This window comes from Mytilus galloprovincialis, chromosome 11, assembly GCF_965363235.1.
Source record: "Mytilus galloprovincialis chromosome 11, xbMytGall1.hap1.1, whole genome shotgun sequence".
NCBI lineage: Eukaryota > Metazoa > Mollusca > Bivalvia > Mytilida > Mytilidae > Mytilus > Mytilus galloprovincialis.
This window is the reverse complement of record NC_134848.1, coordinates 71429530-71455826: the sequence shown is the minus strand read 5'-3', so window position 1 is coordinate 71455826 and position 26297 is coordinate 71429530. Positions and strand designations below refer to the sequence as shown.

General features: G+C 32.6%; 2 protein-coding genes across 2 annotated transcripts; one reads left to right on the top strand and one right to left on the bottom strand.

Annotated features, from left to right (window-relative positions):
* LOC143052746 (uncharacterized) lies at positions 1 to 7988 on the bottom strand. The gene is made up of 4 exons (XM_076225851.1): positions 7747 to 7988; positions 4415 to 4477; positions 2991 to 3493; positions 1 to 380 (listed from the first exon to the last, which is right to left on the bottom strand). The coding sequence occupies exons 1-4, from the start codon at positions 7790 to 7792 to the stop codon at positions 15 to 17; spliced, it is 978 nt and encodes a 325-aa protein (XP_076081966.1). The 5' UTR covers positions 7793 to 7988; the 3' UTR covers positions 1 to 14.
* LOC143052745 (ferrochelatase, mitochondrial-like) lies at positions 7896 to 26297 on the top strand. The gene is made up of 11 exons (XM_076225850.1): positions 7896 to 7994; positions 10048 to 10126; positions 12490 to 12609; positions 13009 to 13157; positions 17755 to 17827; positions 18087 to 18258; positions 18793 to 18891; positions 19367 to 19474; positions 20537 to 20701; positions 21394 to 21450; positions 22508 to 26297. The coding sequence occupies exons 1-11, from the start codon at positions 7973 to 7975 to the stop codon at positions 22691 to 22693; spliced, it is 1230 nt and encodes a 409-aa protein (XP_076081965.1). The 5' UTR covers positions 7896 to 7972; the 3' UTR covers positions 22694 to 26297.

The following is a 26297-nucleotide window of genomic DNA, read 5'->3' as shown; positions in this document are numbered from 1 at the left end:
TAAACGAAAATAATTTATTTATCAACAATTATATCAACAATATCCAAGATACACTCCATTTCTTCCGGTGTGGGTTTATAGTTTTCAAGTTTCCCGTCCTCGTGTATGATCAAACCTGGCATATACGTGTTCATTTGATCCTGTACAATTTTGTTCGGTTCTAAATACATCTTTAGCTTGTTCATTAAACATGGACACATATATAACAAACATGGACAACCAGATCCAAACGCTATAATACACGTCTTTGGATCTTTTATAAAACAGTATGCTATTAAAGAGATCAACAAAATTGTTCCAAGAGTCACAAAAATCATTTTTAATATGAATTTTATTTTAGACTTGTCTGCTCCTTTGATGTCGTTGGCGTCGATCCCTATCTGAAATAAAAATATGGAGAAAGTATGCTTTGAAATGGAAAACTTCCGGTAAAAATAAATACAGTTGGTTCTCACTGAAACTAGAGTACTCTCAGAAGTCGATTTCACAAAAAAACTTAAGACTAAGATTGATCGTAAGTATACTGAATTGTTCATAACTTACGAACAATCTTAGTCGTAAGTTGTTTTTATGAAATCAAGGATTTGTATAGTGAGTCTCGCTACACAAATCCCTGGTGAAATCGACTCCTGATCTTCATCTAGCAAGATCTTTATGGGGTCTTCATTTCTATAAAAAAAAAAAATAATAGAGCCAATGAGACAACTCTCCATCCAAATAACAATTTAAAAAAAAAAGGAAAAAAAAAAGGTAAACCATTATAGGTCAATGTACGGCCTTCAACACGAAGCCTTGGCTCACACCGAACAACAAGCTATAAAGGGCCCCCAAATTACTAGTATAAAAACCATTCAAACGGGAAAATCAACGGTCTAATCTATATACAATTAAAAAAAAAAAAAGACACAAGAAACACGTATAAATTACATAAACAAATGACAACTACTGTAAATCAGATTCCTGACTTAGGACAGGTGCAAACATTTGCAACGGGATTAAACTTTTTAAGGGATCCAAACCTTCTCCAAGTCGTCTTTCAACATTTTTCTTATTACTTGTCTTACTCCACTCTCTCTCCTCTAATGTATTCTCTATGTTAACCTATTCACGTTTGACTTAGATGAGGGGCCTGATGTGTTATTTTCGTTCTTCGTGATCGGCGCATTTTCGCTATCGTGATCCGTTTTTCTACTGATTTTTTATTTTTATTTTCGTGATCCGTGATCATGGAAATTTATTTTCTGTGAAACGTGATGAGACTCCCCCATCAGGCACCTTTTAGATACTATTCAATATTTTCCATCTAGTCCTTAATATAGATTACAAGAATCTCAAATACCGCTTATTTTAGATTTCTCAAGTGACTTCCGATATTCATTCTTCGCAGCTATGAGGCTACACGGCTACACCTCTTCATATCCCGATTCCTGTAACTAGCGTCTGCGTGGGAACATAATTATGAAACTTGTTCACGTAAGTGGACATCCTGTTGGTACATGTGGTAGTTGGACTTTGAATGATTTTTATTGTGTTTTGTTTTCAGACCTATTGTCAAAAAAGGCGAGCTCCGGCATTGTTGTTTGCCATATATTGTAAGTTCTATTTTAATAGGACTATATAGCTAGGTTGTTGGTTGTTTTTGTGGTATTGTTTTGTTGTCTGTAGTCCTGTCGAGTACGATTGGAGATTTCTAGTGTCGTATTGTGTTAAATTTTAAAATTGATGTGACACATGTGTCGCTCACGAACAAGGCTTAGAAATGGGAATTTGAGGATTAAAATACGAATAACCGTAAAAGTAATTTAAGCGAAATCATCGGAAAGGATCCAAACCTGAACACTCATGTACTATTAATCAGCTTTATATGCGAGTCGTTTAAAAAAATAGTCCGTACACCTGTTCGTTGCAGAATGGCGAAATAATAGATTTCTGACTTACGGAATGACAGAATGACGAAATAACGGATAAGGGTAAACTATATGGGCCTCGACAACTTTGTTCTTAAGGGACATAAACACGCAGATAGAATGAGATGAAAATAATAGTCTAACTTGTCTCATGACTATGTGTCAGTCTGAAGTCACGTGTATCGTGTCTTTATAAAGATAATGAGATGTGCAGACATCTGTCTAACAAACTACCGGTTCAAATGAAGTTGATGCAAGTAATTATGGGCAACTAAACGGCCTTCATCAATGAGCAAAATCCAAACTGTATAGTTGGCTATAAAAGCCGACATGATCCGATATGAAAATAATGTTACAATTCAAAGGAAAAAACGAACAACATAATCTTTAACAATGCAATTTACGAAAACAATTTCAAGACATAAACCAACGTATCAGTGACGCGGAATTAGGGTCATAAACATCGAATTTAGCATATTCTTAAATCATTTTAGCATATGCTATATTATAATTCAGCATATGCTAAAATGATTTCAGCATCTGCTAAATTCGGTTGTTTATGACCCTAATTCCGCGTCATACCAACGACAAACACTTTTACACAGATTCCGGGAAGGCACATGGTGACATAAAGAATATGGCAGGGTTAACATTGTTCAACCCTAACCTAACTTGGGACAGTGGTGTAACAGAACAACATAAAAGCTGTTGATAAGGGATTCACTCATCAGATCAAGACAAAACAGAAAAGCATCACATTACTGTAAAAGAAGTAGATGGGGTATGATTGCCAATGCGACAACTGTCCACAAGAGACAAAAATGACACAGAAATTAACAACTATAGGTCACCGTACAGGCTTCAACAATGAGTAAAGCCCATACCACATGGTCAGCTATAAAAGGCCCTGATATGACAATGTAAAACAATTCAAACTAACGGCCTAATTTATATAAAAAAAAAAAAGAACGAAAAACAAATATGTTACACATAAACAAACGACAACCACTGAATTACAGGCTCCTGACTTGGGACAGGCACATACATAAATAAGGTGGCAGGGTTCAACTTATTTTAAAATACCTGAAGAGAATCTTTATTGGTAGATCCAGGTTCCCCTGTTGTTGAATATTGAAGCTCCCAGCCCTCATTAGCGTCTACATAGTTTTTCGATCTTTTAACCCTCAATATTTTTTCGAGCAAATCTTTCGTATCATTATGCCTTATTGCTGTGCTGTATTCATCTGTTATGTTGATTTCAGTCGTATTGTAGTTGTTATCTCGTTGGTCATTGGTTCGAGTTGAATTTTCTCTGGAAAATAATTTGCTTGCAATGTAGTGTTTGATTCTTTTAAGTTTTTCTGTAAGAAAAGAATGCCATGGTTTTCCTTTTTTATGTTTACGAGTTATTTTAACAAAAGGGTGTGGCTTAGATCCGTCTACAGGTATATTCCTGAGTTCTTTTTCCAGTTCTTTGTTCCCGTCATCTTGATTAGTCTTTTTCTCGAGTGAGCTGAAGTAATCGTCCAGTTCACGTTTCAAATGACCACCAGGTCTCAGTCTGACAAATTGCTGTTCTTCGAATTCTGTGGAAAGAAAAAAAAAAACATTTAAAAACCAAAGTATGTTCTTTGAAGTATTCATGTTCAGAGCTAATAAAAAAAATCTTAAGATAACTTTATTATTCAAACCTTCTCTCAAATAACCTCAAAATATAAGGATAGTGCTGAGAAATCCAAAAGTGGTGCTAAAAGATGAAGATGGAGTGACTCCGACCTTAAATAGCCATGGTCCTTGGTCATCGAAAACTTTTCTCAGTACTTATCTACGTTTTAGGAAATTCAAACAAGGAAAAAGTCATTAAAAATTCGAGCACAATTATTATGCCCAGATTCAAATCTAGCATTTTGATCGGAGTACAACATTTGTGTTTGCAACATCCAGCATCTTGATCGGGGTACAAAATTTGTTTTTTTGCAACCAGTATTTTGATTGGTTGATATGATGAGTCTGGATGGAAAATATTTAATAAATATGACGATTGATTGATTGATTGATTGATTGGGTGGTTGATTTATTGATTGATTTATTAATTGGTCCAACAGGAATAAATATCAAAACACTGTTTATTACAAAACGTTTGAAAGGAATTGCTATAATGCAAAATGAATGTACCGTGGTTTACATTACTGCATTCTTTTTGTGGCGGCCTGGGTCGGGTAAACAGAATTGAGGGTCTGGATCGGGTTAACAGGATGGAGAAGTGTTGGTGGAAAGTCCAGAATAATGGGCAAACAAAAAAGAATAGAGAAAACAGACAGAATTAAAAAAAAATAGAGAATATCATCAATTATCCGGTGTAAGATATATCAAGAATAGAGAAGAATGGATAAAATGAATAAAGAATAGAATAGAGGGGTCTAAAATAATAAAGCCTAAAAAAGTAAGGACACCATGCAGACCACTTTTATTTATAGACGTCAGCCTATTGCATTATCATAACCTACCATTAATAATCTCATAATGCTGTCGATGGTGAACACGCATGTACATCTTTTTTCCGTTAATTTCTGAAATTGTAAAAGAAAAAAATCTTGAAATTATTAAAACTATAACTAAAACAAATATCATAATTTTATTGTCAAATCTAACTTCTCAGCTGTCATAGTTATATTGTGTTTTCAATACACCGATTTGTTTATCTGACGCCCTCAAAGAACATCTAACTATATAGCAGAAGCAATTAGGAGCTAACCTGTATTTAGGTTTAGTGGGATTTGATCGTTTAAAATTTAGACCTGTGGATTTCAGAATGTACAGGCCTCCTAGCCTATGCTATGAAAAATTGAGTGTGAAGACTGCAGTAATTTGTGGTAACTTCATAAAAGTTATTTATTTTTTTTCGAATTAATGGCAATGCTTATTTTATAATTACTCAGAGAATTTTATTGAGAAAGGGGTTAAAAGTATATGGCGTGTCCAACAGCTCTGTCTTAAACTGACACGTACTCAATTATATTCGTTTGTCCTATTAGATAGTGCTAAGAAATGAAATAAACTAGTCTAGCGAGCAATTTGAACTTTGGCAAAACTTTTCTCTACAAAATGTTTAAAACATCTCGGGATTTTTCGCAATGTAATTCTTCAATCTAAAAAAAAGAACTATGTTCAACCTTAACCGACTTTGCAGTTAAATAAAATTCAATTTGAGGTAGTAATGCATGAACACTTGGTACAGTAAACATTCTCCTTAACTTGACCATTAACAAAACTTTAAGAAATATTTGGTCTTCAAATTAATGCTCTTCAACTTCGCACTTTATTTGGCCTTTTTAACACTTCACGATTCAAGCGTCACGGATGAGTCTTTTGTAGACGAAACGCGCGTCTGACGCAATTGCCAATTATAAAATTTTAATCCTGGTATCTATGATGGGTGTATTTTAATACACATATGATTTGCTTTAAATTTAAAAAAAATCACTGGTCATTTGTAATGCATAGTACCATCTTTTACTGACCTTTGTCAACTGTCACTTGTGTGGCGACATTGTGACTGCGTTGGTCATTCATGAATATATAGGTGTCTCAATGGCAATCTGACATACCATTTTTTTTTTATTTCTTGACTATGCTCGACATCCCAAACGCATTTGGCATTGTGCAAAACAAACAACGATTATCCATGTCAGAAATCTACTGTATAGAATTAGAATCGGGGTAGGTTTCATCAAAAAGTCCCGGGAAATTAAATGCCAAATCCCGAATTCCCGTGAAAATAACTAAACAGTGAACTTCAAAGTGGGTGCTATTTGAAATTTTCAAACATCACCGTGTATCATCAGTACACCGGATATAGGTACTAACCAAGCGGGCGTGATCGATTTTGACCTCACAACTCTTTTTCTGATAGAAGGCCACTGTGCGTGTGTAATAAGAATAGCTGTACATATCAATAATTGGCATTGAAATCTTTCATGCATACGTTTTTTTCGATATTTTTGTCCGAAAACTTAAAGAATCGTTATGTTCGGTGTTTAGCTGACCACACAAATCCTTCTGTACGGTGCATAGTTAAGTTGCTGTACACCGTACACAAAAACAAAATTTTCATACTCGTTTATTACCCAAAAAGTTTCATGGAATGAGTAATCACAGGTAGGTTTATGATTGGTAACTATTACTTTTGCCCTGTATTAGCTTTCTTTCAGGTAAAACATGTAAATGTCTCGACAATTGAATCGAAATTGAAAGTTGGTGTTGACATTCACAACTATTTGCGCATTTACAAGTTAATTGTTCTTATTTGTATATAAAAGTTGTCTTGTAAATAGGAAAAAATCGATGCGAAAATTATTTTGGAGCAGGAATTTCAGATGTTGAGAAATGTACACTGAATGTTGACAAAACAAAACAAAGATTTTCGTTACCGTGTCAGCTCAAAATCGATCATGCCCGCTTGGTTAGTACCTATCTCCGCTGTACGATGATACACGGTGAACATAATATAGTGACCAAAGACTTTCAAAAATAGCCGTGACAATAGAATAATAGTCAAAATGGTTCCGGTTTTCACTTTTTTTGTCTATGTTTCCGTGCAAAACCTTATATATCCTTTGGATATATAACGAATCCCGAACTATGGTCCTGAAGATTCAAATGGTTATTTCCGAATTCACGCGATTCTAAACGGCTCAATCCCGACGTCCTGAAAAATATCCTTAATACCTTATGCCATACTAATAAGCGCCATTTACAAAATGTATACTAGTAATTTACCGATCTGTTAAATTCCATAGTCGACCTTTTGTAGATAACTGCTAACTAGAAACAAATACCGTCATTAATGACTATAAAACGAAGAAAATGACTTGGTTGCATGATAAAACAGTAAATAACTTCACTGCTGAAATATGCTAAATAATAAGCATTGAATAGTTCAACAACGCAATCTTCTAACAACCGCCTAAAGATGCAGTATTGCAACTCTATAATTGATTGATACTTGCGTAATTTCCAGCGGCACCTATTTCATTCATAATCAAAGAGAAAAGAATGTAACAACGACATGCCTTGTCGTTTTACTAGTAGGCTGGATGAAATAAAGGTTTAGAATCTTTTTGACTGCCACTGAAAATGAGGGTTCGCTGGATTAGCCACAATATAAAACAGTATATATAGAGTTTGGCAAGTGTTCCTTCTCGTACTTCGTGGAAAAAACATTCTCCCTATACGAGAATCATCAGTGTTAGATCGTGCTACAGTTACACAGAGCTCATATTTACTATGTATAAAAAAAAATTATGTTAATTGTGTACATATGTCCTACTCTTACTTGATAAGATCAAGGATGTTTACTTACCATACAAAGACCATGGATTTACTATACAAATTTAATATATAGGCAAATACTTAAACATTGCCATCGCCTTGAAATTTAGACACAGAACAAACACGTCGAGAAAAAAACTGTTTAAATTTGTAAAGGTGAGAACACTGAGAACGTTTGCTTCGTTGTTTTGTGTGTGTAAGAACACGGAAAGTACCGTTAATTTCCAATTTGGAGAGTCATTACCAATAGTACAGTCATTATAAACAACCTTAACCAGTTTAATCTTGACTGAAATCTGGAAAAAACCTGATTATAGTGGTGCTAAATGTTTGATCAAATATTAAGATTGTTGTATAGAAACCCGTGGATCTTGTATCGAATAACTGATTATAATATTTAATGGTATTTTTCAACGATGTGTAGAAAAAGCGTCGTCGTAAACTACTATAGGTAAAAGTCCGAGAATAGCAGACGCCGCTATATTTTTCACAGTACAACTAGCCTTACCTGTGCTTAAAATGATGAAAAATATGAATATTTGCACATGCAACATCTCAATACAACGTCTTGTTATGTTTTAAACTCGCTGTATCGAAATGTTTTTAAATAGGAAACAATATTGAAACACAGAAGTTTTTGTTTACAAACAGAAATATTTCCACCAGATGTCACTAGTTTTGAATCCGGAAATGTTCGTAATTCTCTGGCTTCTTCCATTTCCAATTTCTTCAAAATGTCAAAATCTGTTACATACGGTAAGAGAATACAACAGCGAAATGAGTTTAAATAAGTGAATTTAAGGCGAGAAAATATATATGCATTTTGAAATGAGCTGTTCAAGCAATTAGTTTATGCTCAACAAAAGAAATGTCATTCGCCAATTTTGTTTCAAATGTTTGTCAACGTGTAAAGTCATTCACATTTTCACGCATTACTGCTTATGTAACCCATAACACGTCAACCTATACCATTAAATGTCTTTATGGTACAGCATGATATGGTTGTTAACTTCCAAGCCTAAGACTTACTTCTGATACAAATCAGTGTACCTTTCTTTAAACTGAGAAAAAGGTAATCCTAACCCTAAGGCTAAGGTCAATATATAGTGGGTCTCATACACCTTATCGCTATTCCCGGCTGACCCGGCCGTTTGAACTTTTGACGTCATATAACAGTCACTTTTCTATTTTGAAATTTTGTTTTATGACGTCAAAATTTTACCGGTACCTGTGTGATATCCAGTAGCAATAAGGTGTATTGGGTCTAAGCGTGATGCGGGATTGGCGATTTTTTGTAAGCATGTAATACAAACCATTGTGCCATGAAAATGGGAAATGGAGTGTAGCAGAACACAGAAAATTTCAAAAAATGAGATTTGTTTACGTATAAAGTGTAAGCAGGATCCAGGGATCTGACAAACAGTCAGGGGACTTACTTAAATGAGTGATTTTCCAAATCACTGATTCAAGTAACATTATTTCTATAAAGGTTGGAAGTAAAAGTTGCCTTTTTTAATAATCACCTATTTAAGTAGTACAAAACAATCACTAGAAAAAGTGATTTAATTTTACTGTAGCTTTAAATATAGAATACTAATGATCCAGGGACTAATTATGTTTCTAAACTTATCTAAACCAACATCTGTGTTGTCTAGGATGACCAGGTCATTTCAGGTGATGACCTTGTACTGAATCTAGGATAATGACATAAAAATCACTTGTTTAAGTATCATACATCAATTTCCTTCTCAAAAATCACTTCTTTAAGTATCATTATTTTAATAACCCCCACTAACATGACTAATTTCAACACCCCCGAACAGTGAAATTTTTATCGCGAACAGTAGAATTTTATTACATAATCTGAAAGATGAAACCTTGAACTTTACAGGAAAAATACTCCCACTGCTGGGAAAAATCTGTTAAGAAAGTATTAGCTCATTATGTAAAGCCATTATTACAGCATTTTTTCAACTAAAATAGAATTTTCAGCTAGATGATAGCATCAAAGGCATAAACCTTGCTACTTAAAAGAAGCAAAAATTACATCTTTTTTTCAATTTTACTCATGAAAAGATATTATTTAAACTTATGTGTTTTAAATTTTGGTAAAACTACAAAATCACAATTTGTGAAAAAACTTCTTATTTGCTACTCAAATAAGTGATTTAAAAATCACTTATTTCAGTAAGTCCCCTGACTGACAAAACAGTAAAGGGGATATTGGATCAAAACCCCCAAATGCATTAAATGAGACCCCGAATATATACTTTCATTTGTCTTAGTCAACTAGGACTGTCAATTTTCCTTTTGAAGGTCAGTGCTTTCATTCTGGCACTCTGACTTACTCCTCCACCAGCATTGACCAGTAAAAATTGAATTCCAGGATAAAAGGCAAATAGTGCTAAAAGTGGGGTAAAAAACCTATTTTTATCGCACCATGGGTAAAATGTCACGTTGTGATTGGTTTAACGCCTTCACGTGATGACCCCCTATGAGACCGTAGGGGGTTCATGACGCGTTAATGGTGACGTCATCAATGAGTGTTGTTGTGTTTCATTGTTTATTTTTCAACATAAAGCAGCCGAAAATGTCCAGCATGCAATAACTTCATTATCCAACCTCACCCCCTATGAATTTTACTAACCCTCTATGGATCTGTAGGGGATCAGTAGCGAACTATATAACTTATAATATCATGATTTATCATGATTATTCAATTAGAAAAGATTTTTAAAGGTTCATTTAAGAGATCATTTTTAAGTTATATATTGGTTAGTATGGTACATATTATTCTTTCTGTTTTCAGCTCTTCAGAAACATGGCCATACACTTCTCAAGAAAGTACTACCAACTACATCATTGCTATGTAGAAATTATGCAGAAAGGTGGGTGGTATAAGATAAAAAAAAAAAGCTAGGCCAATATTAAAAATATCTTTGTTTCCCCTCACCCGACTGAGGTTGTTAGGGTATGGGTAGGTAGGTAGGCAAATTATTTTATTTTATTCCTTGATATGGTTTTCTATATTGAATTTGTATAAAATTTAACAGGTAAGGCTCAAGTCAAGAAAAGTTGGGTATTAATTCCTTGTATTCTAATTCAGTGTACACCCCAGTTTTTTGGTGTTGAAAAAAACAGTATACAGGGACCACCTTATTTTCCTATTCATTTAATGTAATGAAATCTACAAAAGCGCACATTCTACTTGTGATAACAATGCTTAATGATAGCAAGTGTTTATTTAGTTAAAAAATCAAGCTTATTTCAAGTCTAATTTGATGCATAACTCACAACAAAACAATTCCTTTGTTCACCAATTCATACCTTGATCATCAATTATGAGATGACAAAAAGATACATGTATGTTAATCTTGGGAATTGAAATTCAATGAATAAAATTTTTCAATAGAAGTGAACATAATTTAGTGATTTTGAGTTACACCTGGATCATGCAGCTTAGTCAATTGATTCCTAAACAAAGATTTTTATGTTTTTTCGAGTTCTAGAAGAAACAAGGCTTCACTTTATATTCATGTTTTGTATTTCCTAAAATACTTTTAATAAGTATTTACGAATTCTACTGATGCAGTTTATAACATTAAAACGCGCCCTTTTGTAATTTTCATGCCATAAATTGAAAAAGGAAATCCCATTTAAACTTGTTTTTTTTACACCAGAAAACAGGGACGTTTCCTGAAAACAGGGAATACATGTATCCCACATTTCCTGACTTGTGCCCAACCTGTTCAAAGACAAAGTAGATAGATTTTAAAGCACGATTCAGACCATTTTTACTCAAAGTCGTTAAGATTTTATCCTTCAAACAGGAACAGAGGTTAGACACAAAGCAAATCAAGATGCACTCAGCGGGTTGAAAGATGCTTCAGGTTTTTTTTATTTTCAAAAAAGATCACCCTTGCAAACAAATCGTGTGGCAAACATTTTGTTTGTTTCCTTGATTCCGAATCTTGTAGGCGCTTTATTGCAAAAATGCCTTGATTTAAAACGCTCGTTGACTACAGCATCGGAAAGATATCACCAATAACCAACATAGCGAAAAAAAAAATAGTGGACAAGAATGGCCAATAAAATTTTTCGGGTCGCAGTGATTTTACCGGGTCGGTCGTGTGAGGGGAAACAAACAATATTTTATTTTTGGCCCTACTAATTATAACAATGTGACAGGAGATGTACTGAATGTTTAGCATGTTTAGGTCACTTAGTTTAGTAATTAAATATCAGAAGATGTGATATGAGTGCCAATGAAACTCTCCATCCAAGTTGCAATTTGTAAAAGTAAACCATTTAAGGTCAAAGTAAGGTCTTCAACACAGAGCCTTGGCTCACATCTAACAGCAATCTATTAAGGGTCCCCAAAATGACTAGTGTAAAACCATTCAAACTGGAAAACCATAGGTCCAATCTATATTTAAAAACGAGAAACATTTATAAACCACATCAACAAACAACAACCACTGAATTTAAGTTAATAAACTGAAACAATTACCCTTTTTTGAGAATCTTGTGAAAGTAAAACTAATGCACTTATTGGGCAAATACTTGTTTCACTAAATATAAATCACATTCATGCCATATATTGATCAATATGGTTTTTCATAACTTTAACTACAAAAATCACTTAGATATAGTTTTCCCTCATACGATTACCCTTTACCTGGTTCATACTTTTACAACTTACTGCTCTGATGTCTATAAATAATTAGAATAAAGATATGTGGTATGAGGGCATAAGAACCAACTTACTACCACACAAGAGGGGAGACAAGGATGTGAATAACTACATGGAAATGTATGGCCTTCATTAACTAGTAAAACCAAAACAATATCATGAATATACTGAACAGTAACAGCCAATAGATAACAAAACCAAAACAATATCATGAGTATACTGAACAGAAACAGCCAATAGATAACAAAACCAAAACAATATCATGAGTATACTGAACAGTAACAGCCAATAGATAACAAAACTAAAAAAAACATTTCTTTCCTGTCAGACTACAATTGTTTTAACATGGGTAGCCAACACAACATTTGACTAGATATTATGGAGAAGAGGGAACTAAGTTGAAAAACTTGTGTCTAATCCATTTGTTTTGAACAATAAAATATGTTTAAACTATTTGACTATTTGGGTAGGCTGACCAGTGTATCTTGGTATTTTCAATGCTATTGGAATCTGCCATCTCTTGAATAATGCAAAATGAATTGCACTTCTATATTGCAGAAAGCCAAAGACAGGTATTTTAATGTTAAACATGGGAGGACCAGAGAACACTGATGATGTTGGGTTCTTCCTCAATAATCTATTTATGGATAAAGATCTGATACCCCTACCTGCTCAAAGGTAAGAATTAAAGGAGATGTTGGATTCAATTTCTTTTTCAATTTGAAAACTAGAAAAACGCTTGTTTTTGGACCCTTTTTTTGCCCCCCAGTCTTGAACTTTTTTGGGTAATTACCTCCTAACTCAATCTAAGCCTGTCATTTGTAATATGTATCATTGAGGTACAATTTTAGAGAGATCCATAAACTTATTACACACAAGTTATTGTCCAGTAAATACAAGAATGCTTGTTTTTGGCCCTTATTTGGAGTAATTTGTTATAACTTTACCACTAAAATCCATATAAATTGGTAGCCAACAATTAATAATGAATCCACAGTACCTTCAACAATGTTTTGATGAAAATGACACTTGGATAATTCCTGAACTTTTTACTTAAATGTATCTCTGTTTATTTAGTCGACTAGCTCCTTTGATAGCGAAAAGACGAACACCAAAAATACAGGAGCAATACAGAAAGATTGGAGGTGGTTCACCAATCAGGCAATGGACAGAAACCCAGGGAAAAGGCATGGTGGAAATTCTGGATAGAATAAGTCCTGAAACAGGTATGGAAAATAAACATATGCATAATTTTAGGTTTAATTTCTTTGATATGACAAGATATAGGGGAATTCATTTTTGACAAAATATGGTACTTTTCATTTTATAAACAAAATATGCTACCTGCTAATATTTCACTAGTTCATGGAATTCACTTTAACAACTATCTCATCTTCATGAGAAGGTGATTTGTCATAGTATATGCAGTATACAGTACGCCCAAGGAGTTTGTAATCCCAAACTCCATACTCCGATATTTTTCCTGGTGTAACACCAGGAAACTCCGACATCCCTCCCAAAATTCTCGGAGAAATTTGGGAGTATTCCCTCCGACTTCCGCGTAAATCCGCTACCTTTTGTTTATTGTATTAGCGACATCTCTCCCAGTCTGGTGTGACGCGGTGTGACACCAGGTAATTAATTGCCCTAATCCGTCTGATCTATGCCGGCACACGACAGTCAAGGTATGTGAGATTTCTAATGTAATTAAACAATTGTATTTCCTGTCTATTGATTATCAGGTTATATCTGATTGCTTGAAACAAATGAAAGATTAAAATAAAAAGCAAAACGTTGTTGTTAATTCTTTCAATTACTCTGTACATTTTAATCAAGTTTTTAAACAACTATATTTGATTTTGACTTCCGTTTTTTTATCAGTAAATAAATATTTAATTCACTAAAAGAGATATAATTGTGCAACAATAAACGGAGACTAACGCTGAATAAATGAGGGCAGTTTAAAGAAAAATTACACGTCTCAAAGTTTTTTATACTACAAGTAAAAAAGAAAATATTATTCCTTATCTGTTATGCTAATAATTCTACGCCATTTCCATTTTACGATTACAAAATAAAAGTTTTAAAATCCAAAACGTTGTTGTTAATGCTTTCAATTGCATTAAAGTTTTATAAAAAAAATCTATACTTGATTATGACCTCGTTTTTTATTTATCGGTAATAGATATAACTTACGAAAAGAGACATACTTGCGTGAAAATAAACGGAAACTAACGCTGAAGGTATAAAATGTGAGCAGTTTAAAGAAAATTACGTGTCTTAAAACTTGTATATGCAAGTAAAAAAGAAAATACTATTCACCATTCGTTATGCTTAATAAGTCTACGGCATTTTCTCTTCACGATTAGCATTACTTTAGGATATAATACATTTCGGCTACAACAGGAATACTTCTATAGCTGCATCAACTCGTCGTTGCATGATATTCATTTACGCACAATGAATGTAAACCTTTGTGTTGTATTTAGAACAGTTATCTTTAAATATTTTTAAAACAATTAATTGCCGTGGGAAGACGACACGCATCTCAGTGATCAACAGTGCGTGGTTGAACTTGAACTTGACTTCGCTCACAATATTGAATGCTAAAAATAGTGACATCAATTTTGTCCACGAGATTTTTATTTGGCGGGAAATAGTATCATGTAACAGTAAACTCAGGTGACCTTTCTGGATAACCGTGGGAAAATTCATGTAATGATTGACATTTGTGTGCGTTAAGATTGAGGCTCTAGATGGTCCTTTTACAATTGATTAACCGGATTCTAAATTTTATTCCTTTTCTGAATAAACGAACATCAGCCTTTTATTTATACGTTTTTCAGTCAACAGAGGACATAAACCTGGACATTATTTATACTTCCATAGTCAACACTATACATTAATGGTAGATGAAAACAGGATGCATGTCGTTCAGTTCCTGATGGGGGTTGGTAGAGATCCTCTGTGAAAATGTGTCGATCGTAAAAATCCGATCCACATTTTTTTTTACATATTTCTTTCTTGTACGATATAATTTCATTTTAATATTCTATAGTATAAATTGTTGAAATACTTCTTTTTATATTTCGCCGAGGACTTTTAACGAGCAGTAAAATACGGATTGCGCCAATCCAATTTTATTTTAAATAATAAAAGATCAATAACAGATCATAACAGATAAAAAAACACATGATTTTATTTCTTCATATAATTAAATAAGGTTGTGATGATTGTGTTGTGTCTGGGCGGGGAATTATCTCAGTATTTATGAATATAGGGCTGCCACATTGCATACAAAACTATTTGTCACTTTACAGTTTCTTTTTTAAATTCAAATATTTCAAGTCGGTAATCTACCGAGGTAGTGAAACATAATATTTTACATTTCAAAATAAATTGAAAGTAACAGAGTTCACTTGTTGGTCCGATAAATTAACTCCAGTGTTCTCCCCAGAAATTTTGGATAGCATCACATTTTGCGTAAATAAAAATAACTGTATTTTTTTTTATTTCGTTTGTCGCGTCGCGTTGATGCTCTATTTCTTTATATGTTTTAGTTTATATTCTTCAATTCATAACTGAGAATACAATTAAACTATAACCACAAAAACATTTGTTTCAATTTATGTTTTCTTTATTCATTTATAGTTACAGAATTATTTTTTTCCTCTTGTGCGAAATAAAAATAAATAATTATGTGGTTTCAGTTACCCAACAATAAGTCAAATGAATGAATGGTTCATTATAGATCAACCTGTATATATACAAAACTAAATATCTAGTACACAAAATTAACTATTTTTTTTATAGTATATCAAGTAAAGATAAAGTAGCAAAAGTAGCAAAAAAAAATCAATTTAAAAACTTTTTTTTATCATGTTTATGAAATTCATTGTTTCATGGCACTTAATGAATTAGTTCCAGTTGTTTCTTATTTTTACATTAAAATGATATGTATTTTTAACAAAGTTATCTAACAAATAGTCTGTTAAGAGTAGTTTTCTCTCTTGGTATATTTTTTCTGTCTACTGTCCATCTGTTGTCATTATCGTGAAAATGCGGATTTTTGTCATATCTGGTCCGGTTCTGATCCGTAGTTTACACAAAAATGTGCAATGGCGGCCGTAGAAAAATTTACGAAAATGAGTCCGAGAATAAACATTGTTTCACAAGAGATTGTGAATGAATAAGACGCTTTTAATGCATTAAATGGATTAAACATAAATTTAAGCCAATTATGATAACTTTTTAAAGAAGTATCAAACTTATTTTAGCTCTAAACCAAAATTCTCGCTCTCGTATTACCGGAAGAGAAAGAAAGTAATTTTTGGAGAGTTGCACAAATAAACGACCTTTTTTTAAAAAAAAAAAAATTAGTTTCAATCTTTGAAGTTTCGAAATACAAAACGTAGATTTCGAATTGTTTTGTGATTGCATTTTTCCATGTCGAAATTGGTTATTGCAGACACGTGGTATTAGTCGTGTCTCAAGTGTCAGCTTGGGATATTCGCATCCAAACAGTTATCACCCTGAGGGCAATTAACACCTATAGCTATTTAATCTCTTAATTGCCTTTAGTGTCCGACTTAAAGGGATTATAATTAAAGGTGATATAATGTTTATGATCATAATCGATAATAGATGAAAGTTCAAAATTGAGGACAAGTAAAATAGCATCTTCAAAATAATTATAGCGTCGCGGGAATAATTATAGCGTCGCGGGAATTATTATAGCATCACGGTGAAAAAATATAGCGTCGCGGTACCGCGACGCTAAAACGGCCTGGGGAGAACACTGAACTCTAGGGTTTGATTTAGATTGGACAAATTACCGTAAAAACATCATTTTGTTTTAAGCCAGTTGATATTAATTATATAATATTGAACTATTAATGAACCGGATATTCACTGAGTAGGTCATAAAAGGTTCTAATTGTGGTAAAATCATCTTTGTTGAAACTTTGTTGAAAAAAACAAAAATTATGACCTGATCGGACTATAATGAAAATACTAAATAAGTGTTTTATTTGTATTTTTATACGTTTTTACGTTTTATTTAATATGACAATGACATGGGCATATACATACAAGAATAATTATCTTATTTTAAATAAAAATGTCACACTTTTATCTGACAATGAATGGACATTTAAATAACGTATTTTAAAGCACACAGGTGCAATCAAGATCGATTAAATGTACAAAGGTAATAAATCTGGCTAATCCGATTATGTTGTCACGCGTCATTAATTTTCAGTTCATCCGATGGGCAATAAACCAATTAACAGTCACGCGGTGTTGGGAGAGAATCTTTGGAGGAAATTGGGAGTAGAATCCGTGATTCGCGGTGTCACACCGCTACACTCGGAAATCGGTGATAAAAGTTCGCGATTACAAACTCTCTGGGCGTACTGTACATAGTGTGTTTCAGTCATTCAGCTGGTAATTGGGGATAGTTCAATCTTCAATGTCCCTCAGTTTTAATAAACAATAGATACAATATGACAGGATGTTACATTACACTATTTTCACTCAAAATCATTAGGATCACCAAGGATCACTGTGATTCTTTCAAAATCACTGGCAATCGACAAGAATCACTGATTCACTTAAAATCACTGGCAATCAACAAGAATCACTGATTCACTTAAAATCAATGGCAATCAACAAGAATCAATGATTCACTTAAAATCAATGGCAATCAACAAGAATCACTTTGATTCACTCAAAATTTGGCAAATTTTTAACCAACTTGTCCTTTGTACTGTATATTGCAGTTATTTTCATCAAATTATCAATAGTGAGTTTGTTATTTTTCAGCACCTCACAAGTTTTATGTAGGATTTCGTTATGTACGACCTTTAACAGAGGATGCTATTGATGCCATGGATGCGTGAGTATGATAATACCAAAAGAGTTTATATTTCAACAGAAAGACATTTTCTCTGATCATTATGATTATCATGATCATGTGACAAGATTATACAAATATGATGCAATTAATTTATCAAATTACCTAAATGGCAAGGTTTCTGATTTTAAATTTGTTAAAGATATTTAAACCAAAAGTGCTGAATTAGCATTACAGTAAACACTATCGGTCAGTCAATCTATCTAGCATATAATCTGTATGTTTTTTTTTGTTTTTTTAGTGATGGTATAGAAAGAGCTGTGGCTTTTACCCAGTACCCACAATACAGTTGTTCAACAACAGGAAGCAGTCTTAACGCCTTGTATCGCTATACTACAACAAAGAAGGGTCTACCAAGTCCAATGGTCTGGAGTGTGATAGACAGATGGCCCACACATCCAGGACTAGTTGATGTATGTTTACATGTCAAATGATAGATACATTTATATACTTACTGTTATCATAAACATAAAAAAAATGATGGATACTTATAGGTTAACGTTGGTCATCTCAACATACGGCAAAAGTGAAAAAAGCAATTAAGTTGAGATGACCAATGATTATCTGTTTCACGCTATTTTACATATGATGACGTTGTTAATTTCAAAGACAATGGCACATGCACCCTTAGTTTCTAGCAATATTTTTTCATATTACTCTTCTGTGCTGAGAAAGGAAATTATCAGTCATTAAGATCAAGGAAAATTTCCTAAAATAGATATAATAACAGTGATCAGTAGCATAGACATAACAAGATGTATATAAACCTTATCTAAGATCTCTAATAAGATTTCTTCCTCTCATTACTTAATTTAAATCATTCTGGTTATGACCAACCAAATGATTATACAAACATTGAAATAATATAAATATCAAAGTAATTTCTGAATTTACAGAAATTCACACTTATTTTATGATTGACTGAAAAAAAACATCTATCTTTGTAGGCGTTTGCAGATGTTATACAGAAGGAGTTAGACAGATTTACACCAGAACAAAGAGACGATGTTGTCATTTTGTTCTCTGCACATTCCCTGCCTATGTCGGTAATTATTTGCATATTTTATTTTTTTTGGCCAATCCTTTCTGACACTATTGACATTTTTAGTAAATACTGTCTTCTGCCAAAACTCTTTCAGAAATTATAGTAAATTTACTATTGAATATGTTGATTTTATGCCTGAAAACTATTTTCTGCCCATTGCATGACATACAATTTATACTTTTTGGGAGTAGGTTATGTTATTTTGTTGACTAGTCAAACATTTGAAGCTAAGTATTGCAGGGCCAAATTTCACATTTATTTGTAAGTCCATAGAATAATTTTAAAACCAAGATGTCCCTTTTTAGTGGTGAATTATAAAATTAAAAAAGTAATGACATGAATTTTAAGTAAAAAAAGATTGAAAAAAAAACCTACAAATTACTACCATTATATTTAAAAGGGAAATAACTCTTGCTAAATAAGTTATGAAGGAAAGGGAATTCCAGGAATTTCTATACTATGTTTTGTATTTACAGGTTGTAAACAGAGGAGATCCCTATCCAGCAGAAGTTGGTTCTACTGTTAACCGTGTTATGGAAAAACTAGGTCACTCTAACCAATATAGACTTGTCTGGCAGTCTAAGGTATGAGACATTGATACAAAACTAGGTCACTGTAACCAATATAGAATAGTCTGGCAGTCTAAGGTATGAGACATTGATACAAAACTAGGTCACTGTAACCAATATAGACTTGTTTGGCTGTCTAAGGTAGCAGATATTGATACAATAAAATTGAGAATGGAAATGGGGAATGTGCCAAAGAGACAACAACCCGACCATAGAAAAAAACAACAGCAGAAGGTCACCAACAGGTCTTCAATGTAGCAAGAAATAGGCTTGTTTGGCAGTCTAAGGTAGAAGATATTGATAAAGAAGACATTTAAGACATCTGAGTCATTAATCAAGTAGTAGACAAAATCATAAAGTAATATAAATGGTCAAGTAAAGACACCAAGTGCGCACCGAGACAAGGAGATTTATTTTAATGTCATCAAAATGTCAAATAAGTTTGAGAAAATAAACCAGACCTTTGGCAAGGAATTATAAAAATTTGAAGATGCCATATGATTGCCAATGATACAACGCTCCACAAAAGACCAAATTACACAGAAATTAACAATTAAGGTAACTATACTGCCTTCATTCATGAGCATAATCCAAACCAAATAGTCATGATAATAGGCTATACAAGGTTCCCAAATGACTAATTTAAAACAATTAAAACAAAACTAACTGCAAAATTTATGTACAAAAATAATAAAGGAAAAATAAATACATTACACAGCAACATATGAAAACCACTGAATTACAGGCTCCAGACTTGGGACAGGCACATACATAATGTGGGGGGCTAACCATGTTAGTTGGCGCCCAACCCTCCCCTAATCCTGGGACAGTGGTGCAACAGTAAAACATAAAAACAAACTATAGAAATCAATATTTAAAAAAGCTTAACTCATCAGATGAATAAAAAAGGAAATACATATAGAGATAACACAGAGTGTTCGGTAATTTTGCATGAATTTAAACAATTCAGCCAGGTACTGTCCTAAATTTTCTTTTAAATCACAAAATAGCTATAGCCAACCAGAGTACTTATATACATATATATTCAACTTTGCTTTAATTTCTGGTTATTTGTAGGTTGGACCAATGCCATGGCTTGGGCCCCAAACAGATGTGGCTATAGAAGGTCTAGCTAAAAATAAGAGAAAGAATGTCTTGTTGGTGCCTATTGCTTTTACTAGTGATCATATAGAAACATTACATGAGTTAGATCTGGAATATGCTGAGGAACTTGGTGCTAAAGTAAGTTCCTTACAAACTCTAATTATTTAAGATTTTTATGCCCCATTTATGGGCATTATGTTTTCTGGTCTGTTGGTCTGTCCATTCTTCCATCTGTCATTTTATTCCTCCATCTGTACGTCATGTCCTTTTGTTCGTCTGTCTGTACCTATTCAGGTTAAAGTTTTGGTCAAGGTAGTTTTTGACGAAATTGAAGTTCAAGCAACTTGAAACTTACTTCACATGTTCTCTATAATATAATCTTTCTAATTTTTTAATGCCAAATTAGAGTTTTGACCCCAATTTCACAGTCCGCTGAAATAGAAAATGATAGTGCGATTGGGGCATCCGTGTACTATGGACACATCCTTGTTTAAATGATGGACAAACATTACACTTAAATGTAAATTAAATAAGCTGGAAACAAAAATCTAGACCATCTCACCATCTTCGAATAATGTCAATTCAGAATTGTTTGCAATATTTTTATTTATTGCTAAAATAGATAGGATTAGTTTTTAAAAAGTTACGATGAAATTTAAAATCTTTATAGCATTATTTGTATGTTGTTTTTAGTGAAAATTATTAACTCTATATTTTTGTCCCTTGTTCAACAATCACTAATGAAAGCGAAAAGAAATATATGACTATGACTTGGTCAGATGTCCTGTAAAATGCACCCTTTATTCATTATTTTTTTTATTATTATTCAGCATAAAATGAATATTCGAAGAGCTGCAGCCATGAATGACAATCCTATATTTATAGAGGTAAGATTCATATACACCATTGTATGGTATTGACTAGAATATAAAGTTGAGAATGGGAATTTTGAATATATGTTTAAGAGACAATAGCTGAAGGTCACTATTTGGTCTTCAACACAGCAAGATAATCCCGCACCCCAAGGTGATCCATAGCTGGCCCCTTACTAAAATGTTATACTAGTTCAGTGAAAATGGACATTTATAATTCAGTAGACAGTTAACAATCTATCCACATGTGTTATTATATTTATCAAAATTATCACTTTGTCCTTGGTGGCCAAGTTGTCTTAGTTCAACTGTTGTATCAATAGCCTGTTAACACTGGTTGTGAATTGGGAATCCAGCATTTGGCTGGTGCTTTAGAGTCCAATCATAACTGTCAGCTTACTGCCTCCAGCTTCCTCCACCATTGAAATCGGTCCGCAGCATAATTAAGGAATAACTAATATTTTTTCTGTCTATAAAACATAAAAAATTTGGAGCACTGTACACTGAATAACCCGCGTATGCACCACATTTTTTATGTTATTTCGAATAGACAGAAAAAACATTACAGTCATTTCTTATAATTTAATTCTAAATTCCATTTTAAACCGTAGAAAACTATGAAAAAAAGGTTGATGACGTCACGGTCACATGACTTAATTATGTCTATGGGCTGATGACAAAATAATGTCCGCCAATCAGAAGACGCTTTACATCCAAAATTAAATTATTAGCACATAGTACTGAAACTGGCTTTAACAGCAAGCAATCAAAACTATCACACATTTTTTATATGAAAAATTACAAACTGTTATTAAAAGATAATGCACAAACCCTGGAAACACACTGAAAATTATTTTGTGTAAAGATCTGTAATACTTGCTATGATTCCTAATTTGATTTTTTTTTCAAATAAATAAGGTAAAAAGTGACTATGAGGGAATTTTTATAAACCAAGTGTGGGAACATTAGATATCTGTGTTATTAAATGAAATTGATGCATAAAAATTGAAGTAGTGAATTATCATTTACATTTTTCCAATGTGTTAATTACAATGTTTCTATTCTATTTCAGGCCCAAGCTAATTTAGTGAAAGATCATTTAGCATCTAATATTGCTTGTTCTAAACAGTTACTACTACGATGTCCGTTGTGTGTGAATGGAACATGTGGGAAGACAAAAGCTTTCTTTGCAAGTCAACAGGAGCTTTTGGATGAAATGAAATCTCAGGAAAAATCTAAAGCTGTTTCATCAGCTTAATTATAATACCACTTATGTTGAAGATTAGTTTAATTTACTTATACTGTGGTTAAATTTTCCGTTGAATACTGTTGCTTTGTTATTATTCATTGGATACCAATTTTTCGTGTTTTTTGTGGGAACAGATTAACCACTAATCTAAATGTTAAACAAAAAACAAATTTTCTATTTGCGTGTATGCAGACTTCGGAAAAACCACAAAATTACATTTCAACAAAGAGGCAAGTTTTCCACAATCCTTGAAAAATCGGTACTTTAAAAAATCAAAAAATCTATAGTAATCATGTATGATAGATGACCAAAATATCAAGATTGCTATCCTGTATGTTTTTGTGGTTTGAAAATTTTATTATGATAATGCAGTGAATTTCTTAGCATTTTATCAAACATGGTATTGAATATGCAATTTCTACATTACATTGTATAGCATTTAAATTTAGTTGTCACATCAACAGATTGTTACAATTGGTTGAAAGTGTGTGATTATCAAGGTCTCATATTATTATTTTATTTATATATGTATCGAATATTTGTCTATCAATGAAATATTTAAAGTTTATTTAATGGATATTGAAAACATGAGTATACATGACATTAAAAATAAGGGTTTATTCAATTGTCTAAGAAATTTATTTTTATACGACCGCAAATTTTGAAAAAATTTTCGTCGTATATTGCTATCACGTTGGCGTCGGCGTCGTCGTCGTCGTCGTCGTCGTCGTCGTCGTCGTCGTCGTCGTCCGGCGTCCGAATACTTTTAGTTTTCGCACTCTAACTTTAGTAAAAGTGAATGGAAATCTATGAAATTTTAACACAAGGTTTATGACCACAAAAGGAAGGTTGGTATTGATTTTGGGAGTTTTGGTCCCAACATTTTAGGAATTAGGGGCCAAAAAGGGCCCAAATAAGCATTTTCTTGGTTTTCGCACTATAACTTTAGTTTAAGTTAATAGAAATCTATGAAATTTTGACACAAGGTTTATGACCACAAAAGAACGGTTGGGATTGATTTTGGGAGTTTTGGTCTCAACAGTTTAGGAATTAGGGGCCAAAAAAGGGCCCAAATAAGCATTATTCTTGGTTTTCGCACAATAACATTAGTTTAAGTAAATAGAAATCAATGAAATTTAAACACAATGTTAATGACTACAAAAGGAAGGTTGGTATTGATTTTGGGAGTTTAGGTCCCAACAGTTTAGGAATTAGGGGCCAAAAAGGGACCCAAATAAGCATTTTTCTTGGTTTTCGCACCATAACGTTAGTATAAGTAAATAGAAATCTATGAAATTTAAACACAAGGTTTATGACCATAAAAGAAAGGTTGGATTTGATTTTGGGAGTTTTGGTCCCAACATAATAAGGGGCCCAAAGGGTCCAAAATTAAACTTTTGTTTGATTTCATCAAAATTGAATAATTGGGGTTCTTTGATATGCTGAATCTAACTGTCATGACTGTGTATGTAGATTCTTAACTTTTGGTCCTGTTTTCAAATTGGTCTACATTAAGGTCCAAAGGGTCCAAAATTAAACTTAGTTTGATTTTGACAAAAAATGAATCAGTTAGGTTCTTTGATATGCTGAATCTAAAAATGTACTTAGATTCTTGATTATTGGCCCAGTTTTCAAGTTGGTCCAAATCGGGGTCCAAAATTAAACTTTGTTTGATTTCATCAAAAATTGAATAAATGGGGTTCTTTGATATACCAAATCTAACTGTGTATGTAGATTCTTCATTTTTGGTCCTGTTTTCAAATTGGTCTACACTAAAGTCCAAAGGGTCCAAAATTAAACTTAGTCTGATTTTAACAAAAATTGAAATCTTGAAGTTCTTTGATATGCTGAATCCAAAAATGTACTTAGATCTTTTATTATGGGCCCAGTTTTCAAGTTGGTCCAAATCAGGATCTAAAATTATTATATTAAGTATTGTGCAATAGCAAGTCTTTTCAATTGCACAGTATTGCGCAATGGCAAGAAATATCTAATTGCACAATATTGTGAAATATCAAATTTTTTTTTAATTAGAGTTATCTTTCTTTGTCCAGAATAGTAAGCAAGAAATATCTAATTGCAAAATATTGTGCAATAGCAAGATTTTTTTTTAATTGGAGTTATCTTTCTTTGTCCAGAATCAACTTAAATCTTTGTTATATACAATATACAATGTATATTCACTTTTTACTACCAACTGATAAATTAAAATAATCTTTACCATTCAGTGATAACAAGCAGTTTTTTTACATCTTAATATTTTATTATGTATTTAAATGAGTAGTTATTGTTGCAAACTCCATTAGAAATTTTAATTGAGATTAGTTTTGGAATAAGGGAAAGGGGGATGTGATTAAAAAAATTGGGTTCAATTTTTCTCATTTGAAATTTCATAAATAAAAAAGAAAATTTCTTCAAACATTTTTTTGAGAGGATTAATATTCAACAGCATAGTGAATTGCTCTAAGAGAAACAAAAAATTTAAGTTCATTAGAACACATTCATTCTGTGTCAGAAACCTATGCTGTGTCAACTATTTAATCACAATCCAAATTTAGAGCTGAATCCAGCTTGAATGTTGTGTCCATACTTGCCCTAACCGTTCAGGGTTCAACCTCTGCGGTCGTATAAAGCTACGCCCTGCGGAGCATCTGGTTCATATTATTCTCAATGATATACAGACAATTAACTAATTTTTTCATGATAGGTACTATTTTGTTGTTTAATATGGTGCCTCAAGAAAATATGCTAAAAACTTTCGATCCAGGCTAATTGGTGCTCCATGTAGTTGAATGGAAAATAGTCTTGCCTGACATAAGGCAACATAATAGTGCTATAGGCTATTTGCATTTAGAATATAACTTTTTTACAGAATAGAGTTTTTCTTTTCAAGAGGTTTTCCAGATGTAGGGATAATATTCCTCCATAGTGGAGAATTCTAGTTTTAAATGTAAATAATAAATGCAAAGTAGTTTTTCAGGATATAGCAAATTGTAATCCTATGAAAAAAAAATCTTGTTTTATTTTTTATCTTAAAAAGTAGGTCACTCATATTGAGATGGACTGGACATCCAAAGAGCAAGTGTCAATATACATTCCATCAAAATAAGAGATTTAATAGTATTTTCTAAATTTGCAACTTTGCCAAGGGATGCACAGATGATTTGATATATAATTCAGGGGAGATAATTTGGATATCCTACGCATATGTGAAATATACAAAAGAAATCCACACAAGTGGATATCAAAATTTTTCATGTCATTTCTAAATGTTATTTATTGGAATAATTTCAATTATCAATTCATGTCAAATTTGTTGAGTTTTTCTACCAAAGAACTGTTTCCTCTATACCATTTATATTAAACACAATAATTAAGAAGAAGAAACCAAAGGGTACAAATGACTTGAAACTAGATTGTGTACAAATTAATTGTTTTGCACATGAAACCTTTAGAAAATTTTAATATTTTGAAACTCAGGATATTTATTATATGAATTTAAAACAGAAAATAATATTACATTGTAGTTGAGTTTATACAAAAATCAAAATTTTAGCAAGTTGATCTATTTACAAGTACTTTTTCTAGAGTTGTAGAATATATTTATGATGTT